This window comes from Sinocyclocheilus anshuiensis, unplaced genomic scaffold (genome assembly GCF_001515605.1).
Source record: "Sinocyclocheilus anshuiensis isolate Anshui unplaced genomic scaffold, SAMN03320099.WGS_v1.1 scaffold163, whole genome shotgun sequence".
Taxonomy (NCBI): domain Eukaryota; kingdom Metazoa; phylum Chordata; class Actinopteri; order Cypriniformes; family Cyprinidae; genus Sinocyclocheilus; species Sinocyclocheilus anshuiensis.
Window position 1 is genome coordinate 749,831 of NW_015548223.1, and position 23,111 is coordinate 772,941.

The following is a 23,111-nucleotide window of genomic DNA, read 5'->3' on the forward strand; positions in this document are numbered from 1 at the left end:
AATGACAGTTGTCATAAACATGCATAAAACCTCCTTCATATTCATGACATGTGTCATGTCATGATTATGAAGGTGTCATGTCAGTCTAATGCACACCCCTTCAAGTAAAGTGTTACCGCTTTTTCTTTTTGATTTTGGGGTGTAATATGATCTGATCAAAATTTTACATTCAATTTAATATGTTACCTGCTGGTTGTGAAATTTACTAGCAATATCCGAGTGAAAATTGTTTATACACCAAATTGTTTTCAGTGTATGGATCAGCTCAAATTCACAATTCACAAAACTTTCATTTGGATTTCATGCGGTTTTTAAAAAAGACTTCACAGCTGAGACCAATTTATGGAACAATTGCCATTATCTATCCGAACAGCGACTACAGTGTCAACAGTGTCTTTAAAAACCTATCTGTATTCTTGTGCTTTCAACGTCTTGTGAATGTTTTTTCATTTTAATTTGGGTTATGGACCTACGCAATTTAGTACAGCACTTTGGTCAACCAAGGTTGTTTTATATGTGCTTTATAAATAAATTAAACTTGAAACCAATCATCTTTAGCAGCAGAATTGAAAATTGAGGCTAAAATATTATACGGAGCAAAGCAATGTCAATGTGTTAAACTATTCATCTGTTTCTTTTTTATTACCATTGGAAGGCAAGGATTTCTGATCGACCTCAAACACACAAAAAACAACTAATAATATCATATATATATATGTATATAAAAAAATAACACAGCTGAACGTAAACCCCAGATACTTCAGAAACAGCCCTTGTGTATCCCAAAAATAAAAAGGAGGGAAAGTGATCAAATCATAAGACATGTACCATTTCACCAAAGACAAAAGGAATGCGGCACAGACAGGAAATGCATTATACCGAAAAATAATAAGAAAAATCAAATAAAACGCAGACAAGAGATGGACCTGTGGGGAGGGCAGTGTACTGAAGACTGAAGCATGAAAGCAAAGGTAGATTTCAGATCGAAAGAAAAAAGAATGAAAATAGAGCAAACAGTTCTAAAAGGAAAACAATGAAAAACAACCCGCCAACCTTTGGTTTTCCTCAGATAAACAGAGAAAAAGAGAGAGAGACACTGATGTCAAGCTAGGGTGCTTGTCACATTCTCCACGTGCGTAGGCAGAGCATTACCTACCTTCCGCTTCAATCAGTGACACGTATGCAATATCAACAAAACAAAGGAAGAAAAAGGAAAAACAAAAAGGAGAAAGGAAAATTCTCTGCAGCCAAATGGGAAAAAGACAATGAATTCTTTTAGTATCCAGGCTAAGATAATTGATCCACAGACTAAAGGAGACAATTCCAACGAAACGAAGCAAAACAAAAGAGTGGACATACAAAAGGAAAAATCAAAAACGACAAAGAACCCAAACAAAATGAATCAGAAATAAGAAACCCCCAAAGCAATCTACATGAATTGCTGTCTTTTTCGCTTGGACACATGTGCAGCCACATTCTACCGTACGTTAAGGAGCGTTAGGGTGCGACAAAATCTCAACAAATCCAATTTGCTAGAAGGAAAGTAAATATCGATGGCCATGCATGCGCAATGTGGTTTAATGGGAAAAGAGAAAGCATGGCGGGACAACTGACAGCACAGATGAACGGGTGAAGGGAGAGGGGTGTTGGGTGGAGGGCGGTCACTTCTAGGATGGACGACTAACATCTCAAAGGGACCCCAGTCACGTTCATTAAGCCGTATCGTTATCAATTGGTCTGCGCAATGAGAATTTAGTGCTCGGCAGTTGCTAAATCTAAAAGTAGAGTTTTGCTCTCAGCAATTGTCAAAAGTCTTTCAACAAAGGATGCAAAGATGCCACATTCGCTTAGGAAGAGAATCCAAATGGCTTGGGTCCCTTTTAGTGTAACAACTTTACCAAATGACCCTAGTTAGCGTAGTTTGCTGTTGGCTAATGTTTACAGAGCATCCGTTTGTCCCTGTCAAACATCTAGACGTACATTACACCACTCAAATGTTGACAGGAAGGAAACAAACACCTAGTTACACTATAAGAATGTATATTTATATATCAAGTGCAAGTGAAAAGTGAGCATTAGAAACCAATGTATGAAAACCGTCTGAAATCACCAATGGCATTGAACCGGCTCTTGTCTGTGGAGATTTGTCAGCCGTTACCCAAGAGGGAATTCATGAATCTGTAGCCTGTTGTGACCACAGATACAGATGCAGTATTAACAGGCCCATTTTCTTTTATGTTTTTGCATTTTCTATGTTGATTTTGGAGGAAATTTGGAGGGGGGGGGGTAATGTTGCAGGATTACACTCTTATTGGTATTTAAAAGCATTATCAAATTAGCAATCGTTCTAATGACCACAATGCATCAGCATTTCCACCATATTGGAAAGGTCAATATGAATAAACGAATCTAAATAATAAGTTATGAATCGCCATACAATTCTGCTTATTGCAGACGAGTATTGGTAAAACACTCTTATAAATTATATAGTTATCATTGAGCTCGGACTGCTTAAAGTTACAGGGTCATAAATAAATAAAATGAACAAATATATTATGTTTTAACAAAACATATATTACTATATTTCAGGGTGTCTACAGATATGAGCAAGTTAAATTTAAGCCTTTTTAGGACCTTTTTAATACCACCTTATGTGAAATTTAAGAGCAAACCTGTGATGGAAATACACATTATGTTACATACGTATATGTAATATTTAAAGGTGCTGTATGTAAGTTTTTGACTCTACTAAAGCATACAAATTCCATAATATGTTTGCAGATATTTAAGAAACATGCTAGTTTATCTGAAAAACAATGCTACAGTCAGTTATTCTGCTTTGAAAATGGAATGAAATGTTTTGGTTTGTGAAACCCGCCCACTGCCAGTTTACCCAATTGTATTTCGGCACCCCGGGTTGCCAGTTGGCGGAAAACACAGCGTATTTCATTTCATTCATCGTCAAGTGCGCTCGTTGCTGTTGGTGTCAATCTGGCAACCTGCGTGTGAGTCAAGTCTTAGGAGGAGGGGCCGGGTGAAAAAAACCCTCTCCAATATTTTGAATTTGGACTGCAATACCTAGTTCAACCACTCGGTGTCAATCCTACATACAGCACCTTTAAGGTGTTTAATGTAAAAAAGAAACCAAAATATCATCAATTTTTTCATCAGTGTTCTATCAGCTTTTACATACTTAAATGTGCATGTTGCTTATCTGTCTCGAGAGAGTTGGCAGAATCATTCAGTAACAAAAATGCAGAGTGTTGCTCGGAGAATGCGCAATACTTCTGTTCTGATCGTTGTTTGGAACTATTTTCTTTGGTGAAATAGAACAGTCAACATTGTGTCTAAAATACTTAGCTACCTGTTTGTTAAACTAAAATAAATTCAATCAAAATTCCTAATCTGAAACACACTCCATAAACTGAAGAATACGATAAACTATTTATAAAGGACAATATAATATTTAAATCCATTGACCTTTCCAAGATGGCAGTGCTAATGATGAATCCTGATCCGCCAAATGCAGCATCCACATATTTCTTATCTGTGATTGTAACATTCAGACTCATTCATCCTCTCAGCAGAACCAGGAATGACGGCTGATTGGCTAAAAGCGTCTGATGACACCTCTCTTGATTAATAGTTCTTCACCTTACATTAAAGAAATTATCAATAATATGGGACGATCTGATTGCAGGTCACAGATCATCGGCTCTTTAAACACCTGATACACATCTGGAAAAGGGTGGCTACGGTAAAACTGAGCAGAAAATGAGAGTTTCAACTGTATTGACAAGAAAATCTAGTAGACATACCCATTTAATCTACTCGGTCCAGTTCCAAATCATATGAGTGCTTTTTACACAAACAAGACAGAAAAGTTTGGGCATTTATTTGTGGGAAAAGATCATGTGAATTCACAGAGGTCAAGAAATCAACAAAACAGAGGGATGAATTGAGCAAATGAAAGGAAAGAGAGAGAGAGCATGAGAACTTCTGAAAAACTGCATGCAAACCGTCCCAGATATAGTAAGTGTGACCAGATATCTGAACAAGAGTCTCTCCAAACGCAGGTCAAAGATTAGATAAATAATCATTTAACAATCAAAATATGTCATATGTCGTCATTCTTTTGGGCATAAATTCAATTAATGTGGCACTATTACTATATAAAAGATGATTGCCGCAATTCATTCCTCCTCACTGTCTTTTTAATATACTGCTCTGACATTTTGTGGTATACAATAAAATGTACAAGATAAGCAAAAAGCTACAAAACAAAAAGCGTTTTTATATGATTTATATCTGAAGTTCAGACTGATTTTAAAAATAGCAGTAACACTTTACAATAAGGCCTCATTCGTTAGCATTAGTTGCATGAACTAACAATGAACATTTATTAATATTTTGTTAATGTTAGTTAATAGAAATACAATCATTACTTGTTTGTTCATGTTAGTTCACAATGCCTTAAAGGAATAGTTCACCCATGAATGAAAATATACTCACCCTCAGGCCATCCAAGATGTAGATTCTTCATCATTAGTTTCTTCATCAGATTTGGAGAAATGTAGCATTGCATCACTTGCTCAGCAATGGATCCTCTGCAGTGAATGGGTGCCGTCAGAATGAGAGTCCAAACAGCTGATAAAAACATCACAATAATCCACAAGTAATCCACACCACTCCAGTCCATCAGTGAATGTCTTGAGAAGCCAAAAGCTGCATGTTTGTAAGAAACAAATCCATCATTAAGATGTTTTTAACTTTGAACCGTTGCTTCTGGCTAAAATACAAGTCCTCTCTCCATAATATAGCTTTCTCCAGTCAAAAGTCATCTAATCTGAATCAGGAGAGAAATCTGCACAGATCAAGCACCGTTTACAAGCCAAAAACAGTCCAAAACAGCTCTGAACAAATATGTGGGTGGATTTTGATGTGAGAGACAACAGAAGATGGACTGTTTCAATGGAGGAAGCGTTATTATGGATTATGGATTTGTATTTTAGCCAGAAGCAACGGTTTGAAGTTAAAAACATCTTAATGATGGATTTGTTTTTTACAAACACGCAGCTTTTGGCTTCACAAGACATTCACTGATTGACTGGAGTGGTGTGGATTACTTGTGGATTATTGTGATGTTTTTATCAGCTGTTTGGACTCTCATTCTGATGGCACCCATTTACATTGTTCATTGTTAGTTCATGTTAACTAATTTAGTTAACTAATGTTAACAAATGAAGCAAAAGTGTTACCAAAATATCTATAATTAATCTGGTTGAGGCATGGAATGTTTCCTTCATGGGACGTTATCCAACACTAGCCACTGAATTAGTATATTATTATGTAAAATAATAGTACTGCATGTCGCAAGATGCCACAACCATCAGTTTGTCTTTGGGATGGACATATTCAACAATTGGTTGCATTTTAGTTTCCACTGTAAAAAAAAAAAACCTTTTAAACATGTCCTCAGCTTTTCCATTCCTTCTCTTTCTAGAACTGAAAAAGTCAACATGGCTTGTACGTGAAATAAAGCATGACATTATTACGGAAGGAAAATGATGGACATCTGTTTCGACAAAACAAAACCCCTTCCCAACAAACACAAAAATGGCTTGAGAACAGAAAAACTCACGGAATGGAGCCAAAGAGGGAAAAGAGATATTTAGAGTCAGCTCACACAGATATGACTGAATCAGTTGAACGTGGTGTGTGTGTGTGTGTGTGTGTGTGGGATTAGTAGTGTAAACGGCAGAGAACAGATGGAGTTAAAGTAGAGGAGACTACATACATCGTTCCCTTTATTCCCCTCCATGTGATTGGCTCCCGAATCTTTGCCGTTGCGGACACGGACGCTATGGTTGCCATTGTGCCACGTGATTGGCTGGTCAGCGCTGAGGGGCGGCGGTGGGCTGTGGCTGGAGTGACTTCCTTCCTGTTTGTGCCAATCGTTCCTGCACTTTGCATTTGATCTGGTTTGAGAGGTCAGATTGAAATGGGTTGAGTTTAGCGCTTCACTCACAAGTACAATGGCAGTGCACTGCTGAAAATAATTTACTTAGTATACTATTTTTGTCTTATTTTTCAGTAAAATATTTACACATTCTTAAATGAAGATGCATTTGCTTGATAAGCAAAATGACATAACATATAAAGTATTGCTTTCTGAAAGCTTTATTCAAATTAAGTGGCTTCATGCCAATGGGGTAAGAAAAATAAAACTTGTTTCCCCTTTGAATTAAGTAGATTTTTCTGAACCCACTGGCTGATATTTTTCTTGTTTTAAGTATAAACTCACTTAATTTTCATAATTTCAGAAAACAAGATAAGACTTTATACCTTAAATAATTTTGCTTCTCAAGAGAGTATGTTAAGAATGTTTAGATAGTTAAAAATACTGAGTAAGACTATATTTTTTTGCAGTGTATTCGTCGTGTATCACGTATAATAAACTATCCAGGGATTGGCAACTGTTTTGACGTGAAATGCTATTATTTTGATCTTTTTTACTATTATTTTTTTTATGTTGCTTATCATACTGCAGGTTGTTTAAATGTTTAACATTTGGAAATAATAGAGTTTAAAATTTGATCAATTTGGATTTTGAAAATGTTTTATCAATTTGGGATTTGAACCAATGCAGATTTTTAAAACTGAATTTATAGATATTGCAGTTGCTCTAATACTAAAAAAATTACTTTAAAAAATGTATATTGACTGCAGGGGGGAAATTATTTTGGAAATCACATTAGAAATGAATTTTCGAAATGAATACTTTTATTCAGCAAGCACACAACAAATTGATAGTGAATGCATAATGTTACACAATATATCCATTTTTAAAAATGCTGTTGTTCTGAACTTTCTATTCATCAAAGAATCCTGAAAAAATAAAATGTATCCTGGTTTCAACAAAAATATGAAGCAGCACAACTGTTTTCAACATTGATAATAATCAGAAATGTTTCTTGAGCAGCAAATCAGCATATTAGAATGATTTCTGAAGATCATGTGACACTGAAGACTGGAGTAATGATGCTGAAAATACAGCTTTGATCACAGAAATAAATTATATTTTAAAATATGTTCAAATAAAAAGCAGTTATTTGAAACTGTAATAATATTTCACAACATTACTGTATTTTTGATCAAATAAATGCAGCCTTGAGCTTCGAAATAGTCAAATGTAGTGTATGTCATTACACAATTTAACCATGTTAATGGAAAAAAATGCCATAGTTACTGCAGTAAAGTCATCATAAATTACTAAGGATCTCCTTCAAACGGAGTAAGAAGCTTTTCTGTCTTTCTGTCATTGTGATTCATTCCCTTTCTGTGATGACAGTGGTGACTAATACCACATTACCACAGTCTTATTGTAGTAACTATGGTATTTTGGCAGAAACTATGTTCACCATGGTAAATGTTTGTTAGAGGAGGTTTGTCGGAGGGCCTGTGAAATGGAGATAAGAGGCCGAATATAAGACGCACCTGCTGGGTGATTTGGAGACGCTGGCGGTGGAGGAGACGGATCCGCTGCGGGAACTACAGCAGCTGCCTCTGTGCTGAGAACTCCTGCTGGGAGACTCCACTGAACACCTGCGGGACACACACACACAAACACACGTCACTCCACACTCACACACTCCACCCACACTGCTTCATCATACACCTCACAGTCCGTTTCATCATTCCCATTCATTCCTTTCATAAACAATCCATGCATACGGCCTACATGGACATTTCTTCTTATTTTTTTATGAAATAACAAAACAGAAAATAAATAAATACATACAAATAACGGCTCCCTGATAGCACACATACATCACGGAGACATCAATTTGATGCCTGCATTTACATTTGCATGATGTATTTTTTTATAGTGTTTGCTCATCTGCTATACGTCAAGATGTTTCCTATCAGATGTCATATAGACATTTACAAGATGTCTTTAAGATGTTTAGGATTTAGAATGTATGCAAAACTGCTTTTAAAAGATGTTTATCCGATGTTTGTACACAACAGATATTTCCCTGATTAAACGCATCTTGTAGAGGTACGTGTGCCTGGGTTTTTTATTGGACAACAGCAAAAGCATTATAAATGTTGCTTTTGCTTATTTTATATAAATGTATAGGCTATACAAAGTTGATAAAATATTACATCAAAATGGCATTAAGCGATTAATAACTTGAAACATTGTTTTAAGTAATCAATCAATCATTCAGTACAAACTAATAAAATAACAACAAAAGACAAGTAATTAATATAAAATAATAAACCTACCAGTAATTTAAGTAGGGTGTTGCTATGCAGTTGCTCTGCAGTTGCTAAAAAGTTCTGAGTGGTTGTCAAGGCATTGCTAGGTGGTTACTATGGTGTTTTAGACAGTTTCTTTTGGTAGTTGTTGGGGTGTTGCCATGTGGTTGCTAAAATGTTCTGAGTGGCCATCAGTGCATTACTAGATGGTTTCTATGGCATATAACATGATTACTAGAGTGTTGTCGGTGATTGCCGGGTGTTGCTATGTGGTTGCTAAAAAGATCTGAGTTGACAGCATTGCTACGTGGTTTCCAGGGTGTTCTAGATGGTTACTATGGTGTTGTGTGGTTGTCTGGGTGTTGCTATGCATTTGATTTTGACTGGTTGTCAGTGCATTGCTAGGTGGTTTCTATTGCCAAGGCATTGCCAGGAGGTTGCTGGGGAGTTTTAAATGGTTACTAGGGTGTTGCTAGCAGTTGTCAGGGTTTTACTAAGTGATTGCTAAAATGTTTAGACTGGTTGTCAGTGCATTGCTAGGTGGATAGTGTTGTGGGCAGTTGCTGGGGTGTTGCTATGCATTTGCTAAAATGTTCTGAGTGGCCATCAGTGCATTACTAGATGGTTTCTATGGCATATAACATGATTACTAGAGTGTTGTCGGTGATTGCCGGGTGTTGCTATGTGGTTGCTAAAAAGATCTGAGTTGACAGCATTGCTACGTGGTTTCCAGGGTGTTCTAGATGGTTACTATGGTGTTGTGTGGTTGTCTGGGTGTTGCTATGCATTTGATTTTGACTGGTTGTCAGTGCATTGCTAGGTGGTTTCTATTGTGATCTAGATGGTTACAAGATCGTTGTGGGTGGTTGCTATGGTGTTGCTATGCATTTGCTAAAATGTTTCAAATGGTTGTCAGTGCATTGCTAGGTGGTTGCTTTGTTGTTCTAGACGGTTACTAGGGTGTTGTGGGTGGTTGTCAGGGTGTTGCTATGTGGTTTCTAAAATGTTTCAAGTGGTTGTCAGTGCTAGGTAGTTGCTAAGGTATTCTAGATGGTTGCTGTGTGCTTGCTTACTATCCCAGGTGAAAAATCACAACTCTGATTGCTTAGAAAATTAATATCATTCAATCCTTAAACTCTGTAATCAGTGCATTGGATTTTTATTGTCAGACTGAGGCATTAAGATGCATGAAAGCAAAATTCTGAGCATTTTAGAAGCAAACTGCAGAATAAACATTCCTCACCTCTTCTTCTGTTTGTTCTTGTCTTTGTGTTTGTTTTTGGGGCTCCCAGATCTGAAAGGAGAAAACAAACACATCTAACTAAATAGGAAATCATCTAACTAAATAAGCGTAAAGTCTTAAAATCAAAACAGAATTATGTTAAATTATGTTGAGTTTACAAGGTACAGCCGCTTCAGTGAACACTTCTGATACTCAGTTTTGTTCAAGACACTACAATCTCAGAAAAAAGGTACTAAAGTTGTCACCGGGGCAGTACCTTTTCAAAAGGTACTATAATGTACCATTTAGGTACTAATATGCTTTTAAAGTACTAATATGCACTCTTTAGGGGTAAATAAAGTGCAAAGGTGTACCTTTTTCAAAGGTGACAGCATTTTGTACCATTTTTTCTGAGAGTGTAGACGTCCATGAGCTGAACTGCATATTCTGACTTGTTTTCTGAATGATGTCTGTGAAATGATCAATACTTATTACTTTTATGCTGTTTTCTTCAGTGTTGTTTGCACAACTATTCAAAGAGACAGACTGCTATTGAACGAGTGTTTTCTAGGCCAGTCTACTACTGCGGTATCATCGATTTTTGATTTATCAGCCACTAAACAGCACATACAAGCAAAATAATCTGTGGCTGGCCACTTTATATGTCAATGGATGGCTCTTGAACAAACTGTGAAGTGGATGTTGGCTCTGCAAAATTTATATGAATCCAGCACAGTTCCCAGACCATAAAATCTAACAGATCTGGGATTAGATCAGTGTTTACCTGTGTCTCCTCTTCCTCCTTGAGCCAGATGTGGACCTGAGACAGAGGAAATGCTGGGTTAGATATTAGATTATGACCACCAGAAAACTGCTGCTGTTTACATCAGTGGATTTTGTAGTTTTAAGCTTCAACATTCAACCTGAAGTCAGGCTTAAAGGCACAATATGTAATTTTTCGCCACTAGAGGGCGCGTATTCAAAATAAAGAAAGAAACAAAGGCGTAGTTTGATGACGCTGTGACTGAGTGTGGAATCATGGGAGCTGTGGTCTTCATCCCCACAGCCGATGCAATCCGACGGGACTCGGAAATCATGTTCATGGATGAGCTAATGATTTATTAACGTAGTAGAATGAAGCAGGGTGAGGCTGAAAGCCGTCGAAGCGAAACGAGGCCGCTGAACGAGCGCGACACACGGCTCGAAAGCAGCGGAGCTTTTATTATGCCACAGTCGAGCGCTTCCGCTCCTTCCGGTCGTGCGTATGTGGGGTAAAGCAGCGCTGTTTTATCATTCTAGATACATTTGAAAGTTCTGTTACAATGCTACTCTGTGCGGTCGTCACCGGTCTATTAAAACGCACAACATATTAAAGCGTCTTCGGGGTTTCCATGTTTTCTACAAAACAAAACCGGAAATCGAGGGGTTATGATGTCATTGGCAGGCGACACAATGACACTATGGACACGCTCCGTGTCACTAGTTAAAATGGCTTATTTCTCTGGATTTAAACATTCTTCGAAACATTTGGGATAATGTAAGTACACAAGTCAGCAAAATATATAACACTGTTCTAGTGGTTTTTGGATATTTTAATAAAAAAATCTTACATATTGTGCCTTTAAATGTCTGAATGTCATGCATTAGATACCAGAATACAAAAGCAAAAGTCATTTATTGTTAACTCTTTCCCTGTCATTGATGGAATTTCCCGGCTTTCTGTGGTTTCACATTTACATTTACATTTAGTCATTTTGCAGACGCTTTTATCCAAAGCGACTTACAATTTGGGGATACATAAAGCGATTCTTCTTAAAGAGGCAAACAGATACAGGAAGTGCTTGTAATACCAAGTTTCTAGACATTGTTCAAATAAGTACAAGCTAGAAAGAGAAGGAATAAATAACGAGTTTTCACTGTTATAAGGTAGGAGGCACTATTAAATAACTTCTGAAAGAGTACTGAATCTTTGGATCAAACACAGGCAAAGAAGAAGCAATCATCTTATAAAGAAATAACACAATCATCAAACATCAAACAGCATATAAATCAAAACTGCCTAACATTACCGCATGAAATGTCGATCCAGGAAGTGGTTTAGGGCTGTGCTTATCAGGACGTAGTATTTGACGAAAACATGATTTCTTTCATTAAACTAACCCACATTCAAGTGTTGATAAAAAAATAATGCATGAAGCTAGAATAAAACTGCTGGCGTGGAAAGAGTTAAGAAAGATGCACAATCACGCTTTTCAAACAAAACATTTGACAAAAATACGTTTGTTTGGTTTGAAATCTAGTGTTGTGGCACGTTAATAATTCAAGGAGAACTGACTTTAGACATCCACTAAAAATCAAAGAAACATCAGCATTAAAAGACACTGAGCAAAAATAATGAAGAAAAGTGGCATTAGTGAAGAGAAAAGATTATGTGGCATTTAAATTATATTTTATATCTAATGCAATGACATTCATTTTTAAATGTGATTGAAATATCTATATATTTTTTGAGGGTCACTGTATGTACATCTGTTTTAGCAACTTTTTTTTTTTTGAGGTGATTTAACACAGAACCTTCAAACATCTCTGCTCAGTCCATACTGTCAGAAGAAGAAGTAGTTTATTTTTTATTTATATAGTGCCTTTCCATAGCTCAAGGTCACTTTACATAGTGCTAAACAAAACATTTGCACACCCATATACACAATACAAAACACATAAGGCCACATTATCCAAAATACATATTAAAAAGATACGTTTTTAGCTGAGTCTTGAATGTAGACAAAGATGGTATATTACGAAGGAGAAGTCACTTTATTAACGTCAGCCAAAAGCAGCACAAAAAGACCAAAGAACAAAACCTGCAAGTGGTTACGCGTCGACATGTCCAAAAGCCAATGGGGCCCACACAACAACTTAATCGGTTTAACTACGTTAGCCAGAACCGTATCGAATCCACTATCCACACAATCCACAGAAGGGAAGGCTACCCGACCATACCGAGGATTGACACCACAAAATGACAAAGAGAGTGGAGACTCACTGTATCAGATGTCGAGGAGGATATGGAAAGGAATGGAGAGGGCTCGCAGCCGATCAGTGTGACAGGATCACGAAAAAGGCCAGGTCAGTCATCCAAATCTTATTGAGTGAAGAAAGTAGTCCAGAAAATAATCCAAGTAATCCAGATCTGTCGAATCCCAGCAGAAACATATCCAAAAACGTATCAGCAAATAAACAAACAAACAGGTACCAGCGTGAAGCGGCTGCACAAGCGCGCCTGCGTTCTCACACCGGAAGTCGGATCTTCGTAGGTCATCTTTGCTCAATAATACATTGGTCAGAAGAAACTGACTCTGTTTCTGCGCTCAGTTTCTAACTCTCTTTCCCACTTTTTCCCCTCACACACAGTCTGACAGTATTGAAGCTGCTGTAATAAGACATTGACACAATGATCCAGCATGTTTCCGTAGTGTGTTCGCTATTATATACACCTGACACAAACAGATACACATGCACCCAAGCATCCCTGACGGATCCCGTCATGTTTTCTTGATATAGAAAAAAAGGCAGGAGAGAAGAAAGCTGTTATAAAGCTGTCAGAGTAACGTGAGATGAATAAAAAAAATGAACTGTGCTGTTCAGAGAAGACTGCATTGAATTGGAGGAATATACAACATGTTGGTGTGTGTATCAAGCGTGTTAATCACATTATAAATACATATATATGTGTGAGAATAGATGTACCCAGGTGGTGTTAAGAGGTTTAAATTAAAAAAGTCATTGGGCACCTGCCAGGTTTCCGTCAAAAGTAGCACGTCCAGGTTTGCGTCAATGATAATGTCATTTAGCACAGATGCTTTATCAGTTAAAGAGCGAGTGTTCAATAGCGCACATCGCATATCTGAAGATGCAATATTGCAGTTTCCAAGGACATGATCAAAGCGTAATGGTCTTAGATTTCCAAAGTTGATTACACAATTTTCCTGTTGTGTTTTCCTAAAAGCACGGGTGTTGGTACAGATAACCGGAATACTAATTGAAGACGAGCAGTGATAAGTCCGAAGTTTCTTCCGTGAACGGTGTATGTAGCGGGGTCGGCGTAAAATTCCAAGTTGTTCACACCATTTATAAGTGTCTGGAGCCAAGCGGAGAGATCCTTTTAAAGTTGAGCAGAAGAAAATTGCTCGAAATAGTCGTTTAAATGGTTGATATAAAAACTTGTTTATATTCTACACAAATGTATAGGCCTAATGTATTTGTAATTTTGGCGATATGATTAGATGGTTTTATCTTCCTAAGGTAAATGTCACGTAACTGACACATTCTTCACAAGCTGTTATACTGATGGTTTCACTGGTTAAAACCTCTTATAGGCACAGAAATGATGCGTCATTGTAGTTGTACTTTATTTTTCAACATATCCTCTAGAATTGCAAGCACTGTGCTCTACAGGAACTCTATGTTAAGACCACTATATTATACAGAGAATCATATAGCATTTTCAAAACAGACTGCTATGTAAAAAAACACCTTATGAATTTTAATAGAGTAGAGGTCATGACAAGAGGAAACTCGGAAGAAACCTGCATAGTGATACACGGATATACACACATTAAGTGCAATAATAGAAAGAAACCAAAGCATCTAAAATGCTGACACGTCCGTTTATCAACATTTAGACAAGGACATTTTTTAAGACTGTAAAGGCACAAAATACTGCCGATATTTCTGACATAACAATATCATGAATATTTGATGAATGCAGAAAGGTCTTTGTGTAAAGCAGGCTTTTCTTGTTCATGCCTGGTGCTATTTTTGGACATTGAGTTGAGTTTGCTCTAGTCCTTGATGCTTCTGGTCAAAATACAAATGCTGATAATAAAATATTAACAAGAACAGTTTAAATCTGCCCAAGCCATTTTCTGTTAATATTAGAATCTGAGACTGTTCTCAGAATGTAATACAAAAGTCTGCATGCGATTGTTAATCGTGTCCAGTTCCAACTCATTTCGTAAGTTGTTGTTAAAATATAGAATACTGATATAGAATGAGTAAAAATTTTAGTTCTTGAAACTGATCAACATAATCCATTCTTGAATATACTGATTGATATTTAACATATTAAGCATAAAAATATTAAGTATATCTTAAAAATATAATTTGTTACTCGAATACAAATCACAAATTTTATACAAAATCACCTGTTGGATTTTTAGGCATTTATTTTGCTATGTTCAACTTCACTTAAGTGATATTCAGAGTACAGTACATAGCCACTGAATTATTTTTTAGATTGTATGCTACAGGTTTATTTTGGAGAATTTCCAGACAGTCATCATCACGGAAACAGAAATTTTATTTTGATTTTTAATCCAGTTTTGTGTGTGAAACCTTTGAAAGCTAAGCAAATAGCAGGTCAATATGATAAAATACAGATATAAAAACAGATATTTAAAGTAGAGGTTAAAATCATGGTCAGTTTATTCGTCTCATTAGAAATGGAAGTTTAGATTTAGTGCATTGCATCGTGGGATACAATATCTCATGCAATGTGCTCTGTGCATAACGCAGATTTTGGCTAATGTATAGGTTATGATGGTATTTGTGTGGCATGCATGAATACCGAAAATTTGCATACTCTAATAAATACTGGCTGGGAAATCAGTGTTAATTGATCGGCAAATGATGTACACCTGTGTGATTGACACACAAACACACACACACACACACACACACACACACCTGTCTCTTTTGTGCTTCTTTACGCTTTTCTTCCTCTTGTCTCTGCGGGTTGGAGATGGGCTATCAGCTCTGTGGGTCACACAAACACAACAACAATGAAATATCACACAAACACATGCCGTCACATTTTTTCATTCAATTATATTTAAATGTTCTTCTTGACCTTTTTCACTCTCGAATTTTTGTTTCTTGATAAAGTATGTCAAGCATTACTAGTACTACTGCTTATACATTGGATTTGTGTAATCTGAACAAACCTCTAAATATTACATTTCAATTTTTGGCTCAAAAAACTCAAAATGAGTCAAGTAAGAGATCACACTGGCAATTACAGATTAATTTGAGCACACTGCATTGCTGGATACAGTGTTTCTGTTATATACTGCTCGTCCGGTCGGTGTTGTAGGTTATTAGGTATTCTATGCATTGCATACAGAACATATGCATCCTATGCACAGTATACTGACTTTTCAGAACATGATGCTGCACTGCATTAAATCACAGAAAGCAAACTGACCGACTGTGTCTTCTTGCCTTCTTCTTTTTCCTCTTCTTTGGCCGAGGGGAAGGTGATCTGCTGGATTTCCTCTTAGATCTAGAGTAGAAGACAAGAAATGGAGTAAAACAAATGCAGTGTATATATATATATATATATATATATATAATAAATTAGATAAATAAAAAAATGTATCTCTTATATCTTTACACTAGAGGCACAAGCCAAAATACATGAAGTAAAAACTGAATAAACACTTAAGAGGCCATATGAAACTCTATCAGACTGTGGGCAGGAAATTCAGAATAAATTATTAATTCGTCAGATGCTTTTATCCACAGTGACTAGCATTACATACAAGCTTCATATTTTATCAGTTTGTGTTCCTTGGGAATTAAACGCATGACCTTAGAATTGCTAGCACTGTGCTCTACAGGAACTCTATGTTAAGACCACTATATTATACAGAGAATCATATAGCATTTTCAAAACAGACTGCTATGTAAAAAAACACCTTATGAATTTTAATAGAGTAGAGGTCATGACAAGAGGAAACTCGGAAGAAACCTGCATAGTGATACACGGATATACACACATTAAGTGCAATAATAGAAAGAAACCAAAGCATCTAAAATGCTGACACGTCCGTTTATCAACATTTAGACAAGGACATTTTTTAAGACTGTAAAGGCACAAAATACTGCCGATATTTCTGACATAACAATATCATGAATATTTGATGAATGCAGAAAGGTCTTTGTGTAAAGCAGGCTTTTCTTGTTCATGCCTGGTGCTATTTTTGGACATTGAGTTGAGTTTGCTCTAGTCCTTGATGCTTCTGGTCAAAATACAAATGCTGATAATAAAATATTAACAAGAACAGTTTAAATCTGCCCAAGCCATTTTCTGTTAATATTAGAATCTGAGACTGTTCTCAGAATGTAATACAAAAGTCTGCATGCGATTGTTAATCGTGTCCAGTTCCAACTCATTTCGTAAGTTGTTGTTAAAATATAGAATACTGATATAGAATGAGTAAAAATTTTAGTTCTTGAAACTGATCAACATAATCCATTCTTGAATATACTGATTGATATTTAACATATTAAGCATAAAAATATTAAGTATATCTTAAAAATATAATTTGTTACTCGAATACAAATCACAAATTTTATACAAAATCACCTGTTGGATTTTTAGGCATTTATTTTGCTATGTTCAACTTCACTTAAGTGATATTCAGAGTACAGTACATAGCCACTGAATTATTTTTTAGATTGTATGCTACAGGTTTATTTTGGAGAATTTCCAGACAGTCATCATCACGGAAACAGAAATTTTATTTTGATTTTTAATCCAGTTTTGTGTGTGAAACCTTTGAAAGCTAAGCAAATAGCAGGTCAATATGATAAAATACAGATATAAAAACAGATATTTAAAGTAGAGGTTAAAATCATGGTCAGTTTATTCGTCTCATTAGAAATGGAAGTTTAGATTTAGTGCATTGCATCGTGGGATACAATATCTCATGCAATGTGCTCTGTGCATAACGCAGATTTTGGCTAATGTATAGGTTATGATGGTATTTGTGTGGCATGCATGAATACCGAAAATTTGCATACTCTAATAAATACTGGCTGGGAAATCAGTGTTAATTGATCGGCAAATGATGTACACCTGTGTGATTGACACACAAACACACACACACACACACACACACACACACCTGTCTCTTTTGTGCTTCTTTACGCTTTTCTTCCTCTTGTCTCTGCGGGTTGGAGATGGGCTATCAGCTCTGTGGGTCACACAAACACAACAACAATGAAATATCACACAAACACATGCCGTCACATTTTTTCATTCAATTATATTTAAATGTTCTTCTTGACCTTTTTCACTCTCGAATTTTTGTTTCTTGATAAAGTATGTCAAGCATTACTAGTACTACTGCTTATACATTGGATTTGTGTAATCTGAACAAACCTCTAAATATTACATTTCAATTTTTGGCTCAAAAAACTCAAAATGAGTCAAGTAAGAGATCACACTGGCAATTACAGATTAATTTGAGCACACTGCATTGCTGGATACAGTGTTTCTGTTATATACTGCTCGTCCGGTCGGTGTTGTAGGTTATTAGGTATTCTATGCATTGCATACAGAACATATGCATCCTATGCACAGTATACTGACTTTTCAGAACATGATGCTGCACTGCATTAAATCACAGAAAGCAAACTGACCGACTGTGTCTTCTTGCCTTCTTCTTTTTCCTCTTCTTTGGCCGAGGGGAAGGTGATCTGCTGGATTTCCTCTTAGATCTAGAGTAGAAGACAAGAAATGGAGTAAAACAAATGCAGTATATATATATATATATATATATGTTGGGGGAAATTATTAATGTTTTACATTATGTTACTCCTAATATAAGTAATCCAATCTGTTACACTGTTAATTATTTTTAGAAAGCAAAGTTATTTTTCTCATCATCAGCAAGCATTTTGTTGTTGATGATGTTTTTGAGAATGAAAGCTCCTGGCTTGCAGTTGTTGTTGTTGTTGTTGTTTTTCTTGTGTACAAATGCATGATATTGATATAGTTTGCATGCAGTGACAACCACTCGATTGATATTGCACCATATCGAATTTAGACAGCTTCAGTGCAATGTGAGAAATTAATGAATTTTGCATTAAACTGCATAAAAAGATGATTTCAATAGTATTTATTAAGTTACAGAAATTTCAATCAAGCTTATGTTTACAATTTTTGTGGGAAAAAAAACCTGTTTGAAAAGTACATGAGGTTAAGAAAACATAATTATATTGAGGAGCTGCGAGATCGGTTTTAAACTGAATCATATATAAATTATACAAATCAAATTATGGTTATCTCGTTTTCAGGTCAATAGTAGGAGAACCCAGGGTACCCACAGAGGATTTAAGCAGCATGTTCTTTTCCAAATCTTTAAATAAATCTTGACATTCATACTTTGAAATATGTTTTTCTGTTTGCAAATTAAACATGTAAAATTACCCATGATTGCTCCATATTTAATATTTAACAATAATATTTAATATTATTTTTTAATATTAAATAACAACAACAATAATAGTTAATCCATTTTTAGCACTTTATGGGCATCTTTTTTTCTGAATATGAACAAGTTCACATAAATCTCGAGTTCATTTCTATGGGATGTTCTGTAGAAAGCTAGCAACTGTAACCAAGGAGGACGGAGCATATTGAAGGATCAATTATGCTTAATATAACAATAGCTTCCTCTAGAATTTCTCTCAGGGTGCTTGTAGGTGTTGAGCTCAGAGGAGACGCTGTGTGTTCTTCCTTTCTCAGCTTTTTACCTGCACTCATCGTAGGCAGTTGAATCTTGCTTGTAATATTCTCCATCCCAATCATAGTCTTCCTCATAGCCATCAATGTACGCAGCGTTTTCCACATGATCTTCATCCCCGTGAGGAAGCAGCCTGATCCTGTGCATGCAGGAGGTAAATGTCAAAGGTCATGACCTGCGCTGGTCTAAAATGCAGTAATGAGCTATTATGATTCATTCTTGCAATGTCTCAAACTGTGAGCAGTGTTGGACAGTAACGCATTACTTAGTAACGCGTTACTGTAATTTGATTACTTTTTTAGTAACGGAGTAATTTAACGCGTTATAATTTTCAAAATAGTAATTAGAGTAAAGTTACAAGCCGAGGTCTCTATACATTACTGCCGCGTTACATTGCTGACAGAATGCAGTGTTTTATAATCTGGAGATTGTCAAAAGGATGTAGCACACGCACTGTCGAGTCAACCTGCTCCCGCGAGACCCGACGCAACAGAGAGCGGCGCGGGACAAGACTTGATAGGTGAGTGCAGAGACTGGTGTGTGTGTGCGGGATGCGGGAGAATAAAATGATTCACGGGACTCCCGCAAAATAGAAATATCTAAACATAAAATATCTAAAACAAATAAATTGTTATTCATCTATTGCACAAAAGCTACATGAACTAATATCAAATATAAACGATTAACAGGTGCAAGCGTATTCAGAGTTTCTATTTAGGCTATAACACGTGTTTGCAGCGTTGAGCAATGCAGTGCTGAAATTTGCGTGCTCATGAATCCTCTCAGATGTCTTTTAGAGATTATAAATGCAGCGCTCTTTGCTGCCATTCTGCCATGCCGAACCATGCACGCAGCAGCCGCTTGCTTTAGTTAAAAATAACAGTGTTCTGTGAATGTTGATGCTTTAATAACAAATATTAATCGGGAGCGTGTATGCTGGGATTTCATAAATTTAATGTAGAAAAAAGTAACGTAACTGGTAATGTAACTAATTACTAATTACTTTTGAAATAAAGTAATCAGAACAGTAACTTGATTACTTTTAAAAGGAGTAATCAGTAATCAGTAATTTGATTACGTTTTCAGAGTAACTTGCCCAATACTGGCTATCAGAAATGAAAGTCTTAATTTTATTTTTCCTAAGGGATTTACAAGAAACATCTGAGACAAAGCTGATCTATGAAAGAGCAACCTGTGAGTAAAAACATTTTTATCTGGGTGAAGTCAACATCTATTTATTTACCCTACCAATAATTTCTAAAACCAATAAGAAACTCTCTTCTAAGAAATATTTCTTAGAAACAGAAAAGGGTGATAATAATGAGGGTGCCAGCTTTTACAGGAATTCCTGGTAAGGTACTAACAGATCTATTTTTCTGTCACACTCACTTTTTATAATCTATCTCCCTCATTATAAAGCCTTAACTTATCCTCATTATCCTTCCTAACGTGTCTTGATCAATTAAAATTAGCATTTCACTACTACAGGAGATCTTATCTAAAGCTATAATGACCAGCTTCTTCATCACAGTGGTAAATGTCACCATCCTGCTTCTGCAAACGTGCTTTTATAAACAGCCTGACAGTCCTATGACATAAAAGAAAATGTGTACAAATATGGGTAAAAGGGTGTTTAGTAATTCTGCACCATCTGAAACCAGCTAAATTTTGCCTCTTGTGCATTTTAAATGATTTTGTCTTGGATTTACTCAGTTGTACTTGTACTTTGATTGATGTGTATTGTTTATGTGAATTAATGCATTTTGATTTGTTTAAATGTTTTTATGTTTAACTATGTGTGCTGCCTGTCTTGGCCAGGACCCTCTAAATGTTAAATCTCAAGAGTTTTTATTTTCTGGTTAAATAAAGGTTAAATAAAAATTTAAAAAGAAGGGTTAAAAGACAACATAAGGGTTATGTGATGGAACAGAAGGGTTAAATGACAACATAAAGGCCCAGTGATGAAACAGATGGGTTAAATGATACGGATTCTGTGACATAAGAGAAGGGATAAATGACAACATACTTGAAGGGTCCTATGATGGAACAGAATGGTTAAAAGACAACATAAGGGCCCTGTGATGAAACAGAAGGGTTAAATGATAAAATTAGGGTTCTGTGACAGAAAAGAAGGGTTAAATGACAACATAATGAAAGGGTCCTATGATGGAACAGAAGGGTTAAATCAAAACATAAGGATCTTGTGATGAAAAAGAAGGGTTAAACGACAAAATTAGGGTTATGTGACAGAAAAGAAGGGTTAAATGACAACATACTGGAAGGGTCCTATGATGGAACAGAACGGTTAAATGATAATATAAGGGTTCTGTGACAGAACAGAATGGTTAAATGACAAAATTAGGGTTCTGTGATAGAAAAGAAGGGTTCAATGACAACATACTGGAAGGGTTCTGTGACGGAAAATAAGGGTTAAATTACAACATACTGGAAGGGTCCTATGATGGAACAGAAGGGTTAAATCAAAACATAAGGATCCTGTGATTAAACAGAAGGGTTAAATGATAATGTAAGGGTTCTGTGACAGAACAGAATGGTTAAATGACAACATAAGGGCCCTGTGATGAAATAGAAGGGTTAAATGATAACATAAGGGTTCTGTGACAGAAAAGAAGGGTTAAATGACAACATACTGGAAATGTCCTATGAAGGAACAGAAGGGTTAAATCAAAACATAAGGATCCTGTGATTAAACAGAAGGGTTAAATGATAATGTAAGGGTTCTGTGACAGAACAGAACGGTTAAATGACAACATAAGGGCCCTGTGATGAAATAGAAGGGTTAAATGATAACATAAGGGTTCTGTGACAGAAAAGAAGGGTTAAATGACAACATACTGGAAATGTCCTATGAAGGAACAGAAGGGTTAAATCAAAACATAAGGATCCTGTGATTAAACAGAAGGGTTAAATGATAATATAAGGGTTCTGTGACAGAATAGAACGGTTAAATGACAACATAAGAGCCCTGTGATGAAATAGAAGGGTTAAATGATAACATAAGGGTTCTGTGACAGAAAAGAAGGGTTAAATGACAACATACTGGAAATGTCCTATGAAGGAACAGAAGGGTTAAATCAAAACATAAGGATCCTGTGATTAAACAGAAGGGTTAAATGATAATGTAAGGGTTCTGTGACAGAACAGAACGGTTAAATGACAACATAAGGGCCCTGTGATGAAACAGAAGGGTTAAATGATAAAATTAGGGTTCTGTGACAGAAAAGAACATAAGATTCCTGTGATTAAACAGAAGGGTTAAATGACAAAATTAGGGTTCTGTGACAGAAAAGAAGGGTTATATGACAACATACTGGAAGGGTTCTGTGACAGAACAGAACGGTTACATGACAACATAAGGGCCCTGTGATGAAATAGAAGGGTTAAACGATAACATAAGGGTTCTGTGACAGAACAGAAGGGTTAAATGACAACATACTGGAAGGGTCCTATGATGGAACACAAGGGTTAAATCACAACATAAGGGTCCTGTGATAAAACAGAAGGGTAAAATGGCAATATAATGGTCCTCTGGAAGAACAGAAGGTTTCTAAGATGTTGTGTTGATAGAGCTACAATGGCTCAGACTCTGAATTCTTGTGGACAGAATGGCCAGAAAAAGGAGGTTAGATTTAAGATGAAAAGGATTTTTTAATTAGATTGGTCTCTGGGTGAAGGAGGTAATGTATGGTTGCTGAGGTTTCCTTGGGGCTGTGCTACGGCATTAACACAGGGTCATTTGTGATCTGTAAAGAGTATTAAATCATGATCATCTCCTTCTGCTTCTGATAAAGGACCTGCACCCACAAGCTAAGAAAGTTTGTATGTGTACGGCTGAAGCAAACACATTAGGCCTATATGTGGCATTTTATTTCGGAACCTATTTCAACATGACTTCATGTAAGCCAACGTTATGACTTGTCTTTATGCTAGGCAGCAAAGCTACATTTCCCATTATCCTCCATGGCAACATGAGATTATAAAATACACAATATAGCTAAAGCCTCTAACCTTCA

General features: G+C 36.2%; 2 protein-coding genes across 2 annotated transcripts in view; both read right to left on the minus strand.

Annotated features, from left to right (window-relative positions):
* LOC107654284 (pre-mRNA-processing factor 40 homolog A-like) overlaps positions 1-5,847 on the minus strand; it is a 9,714-nt gene extending 3,867 nt beyond the window's left edge. Inside the window, exons 1-2 of the mRNA XM_016441309.1 lie at positions 5,798-5,847; positions 3,819-3,858 (exon numbers count right to left, since the gene is read on the minus strand). Coding sequence (XP_016296795.1) covers positions 3,819-3,822 — 4 coding nt within the window. The 5' untranslated portion in view covers positions 3,823-3,858; positions 5,798-5,847. The remainder of the gene's footprint in view (positions 1-3,818; positions 3,859-5,797) is intronic.
* Positions 5,228-23,111, minus strand: part of LOC107654313 (serine/arginine repetitive matrix protein 3-like) — an 80,228-nt gene continuing 62,344 nt past the window's right edge. The window contains exons 4-11 of the mRNA XM_016441340.1: positions 19,088-19,216; positions 17,972-17,974; positions 15,750-15,827; positions 15,233-15,274; positions 10,272-10,307; positions 9,509-9,559; positions 7,498-7,605; positions 5,228-5,978 (exon numbers count right to left, since the gene is read on the minus strand). Coding sequence (XP_016296826.1) covers positions 5,702-5,978; positions 7,498-7,605; positions 9,509-9,559; positions 10,272-10,307; positions 15,233-15,274; positions 15,750-15,827; positions 17,972-17,974; positions 19,088-19,216 — 724 coding nt within the window. The 3' untranslated portion in view covers positions 5,228-5,701. The remainder of the gene's footprint in view (positions 5,979-7,497; positions 7,606-9,508; positions 9,560-10,271; positions 10,308-15,232; positions 15,275-15,749; positions 15,828-17,971; positions 17,975-19,087; positions 19,217-23,111) is intronic.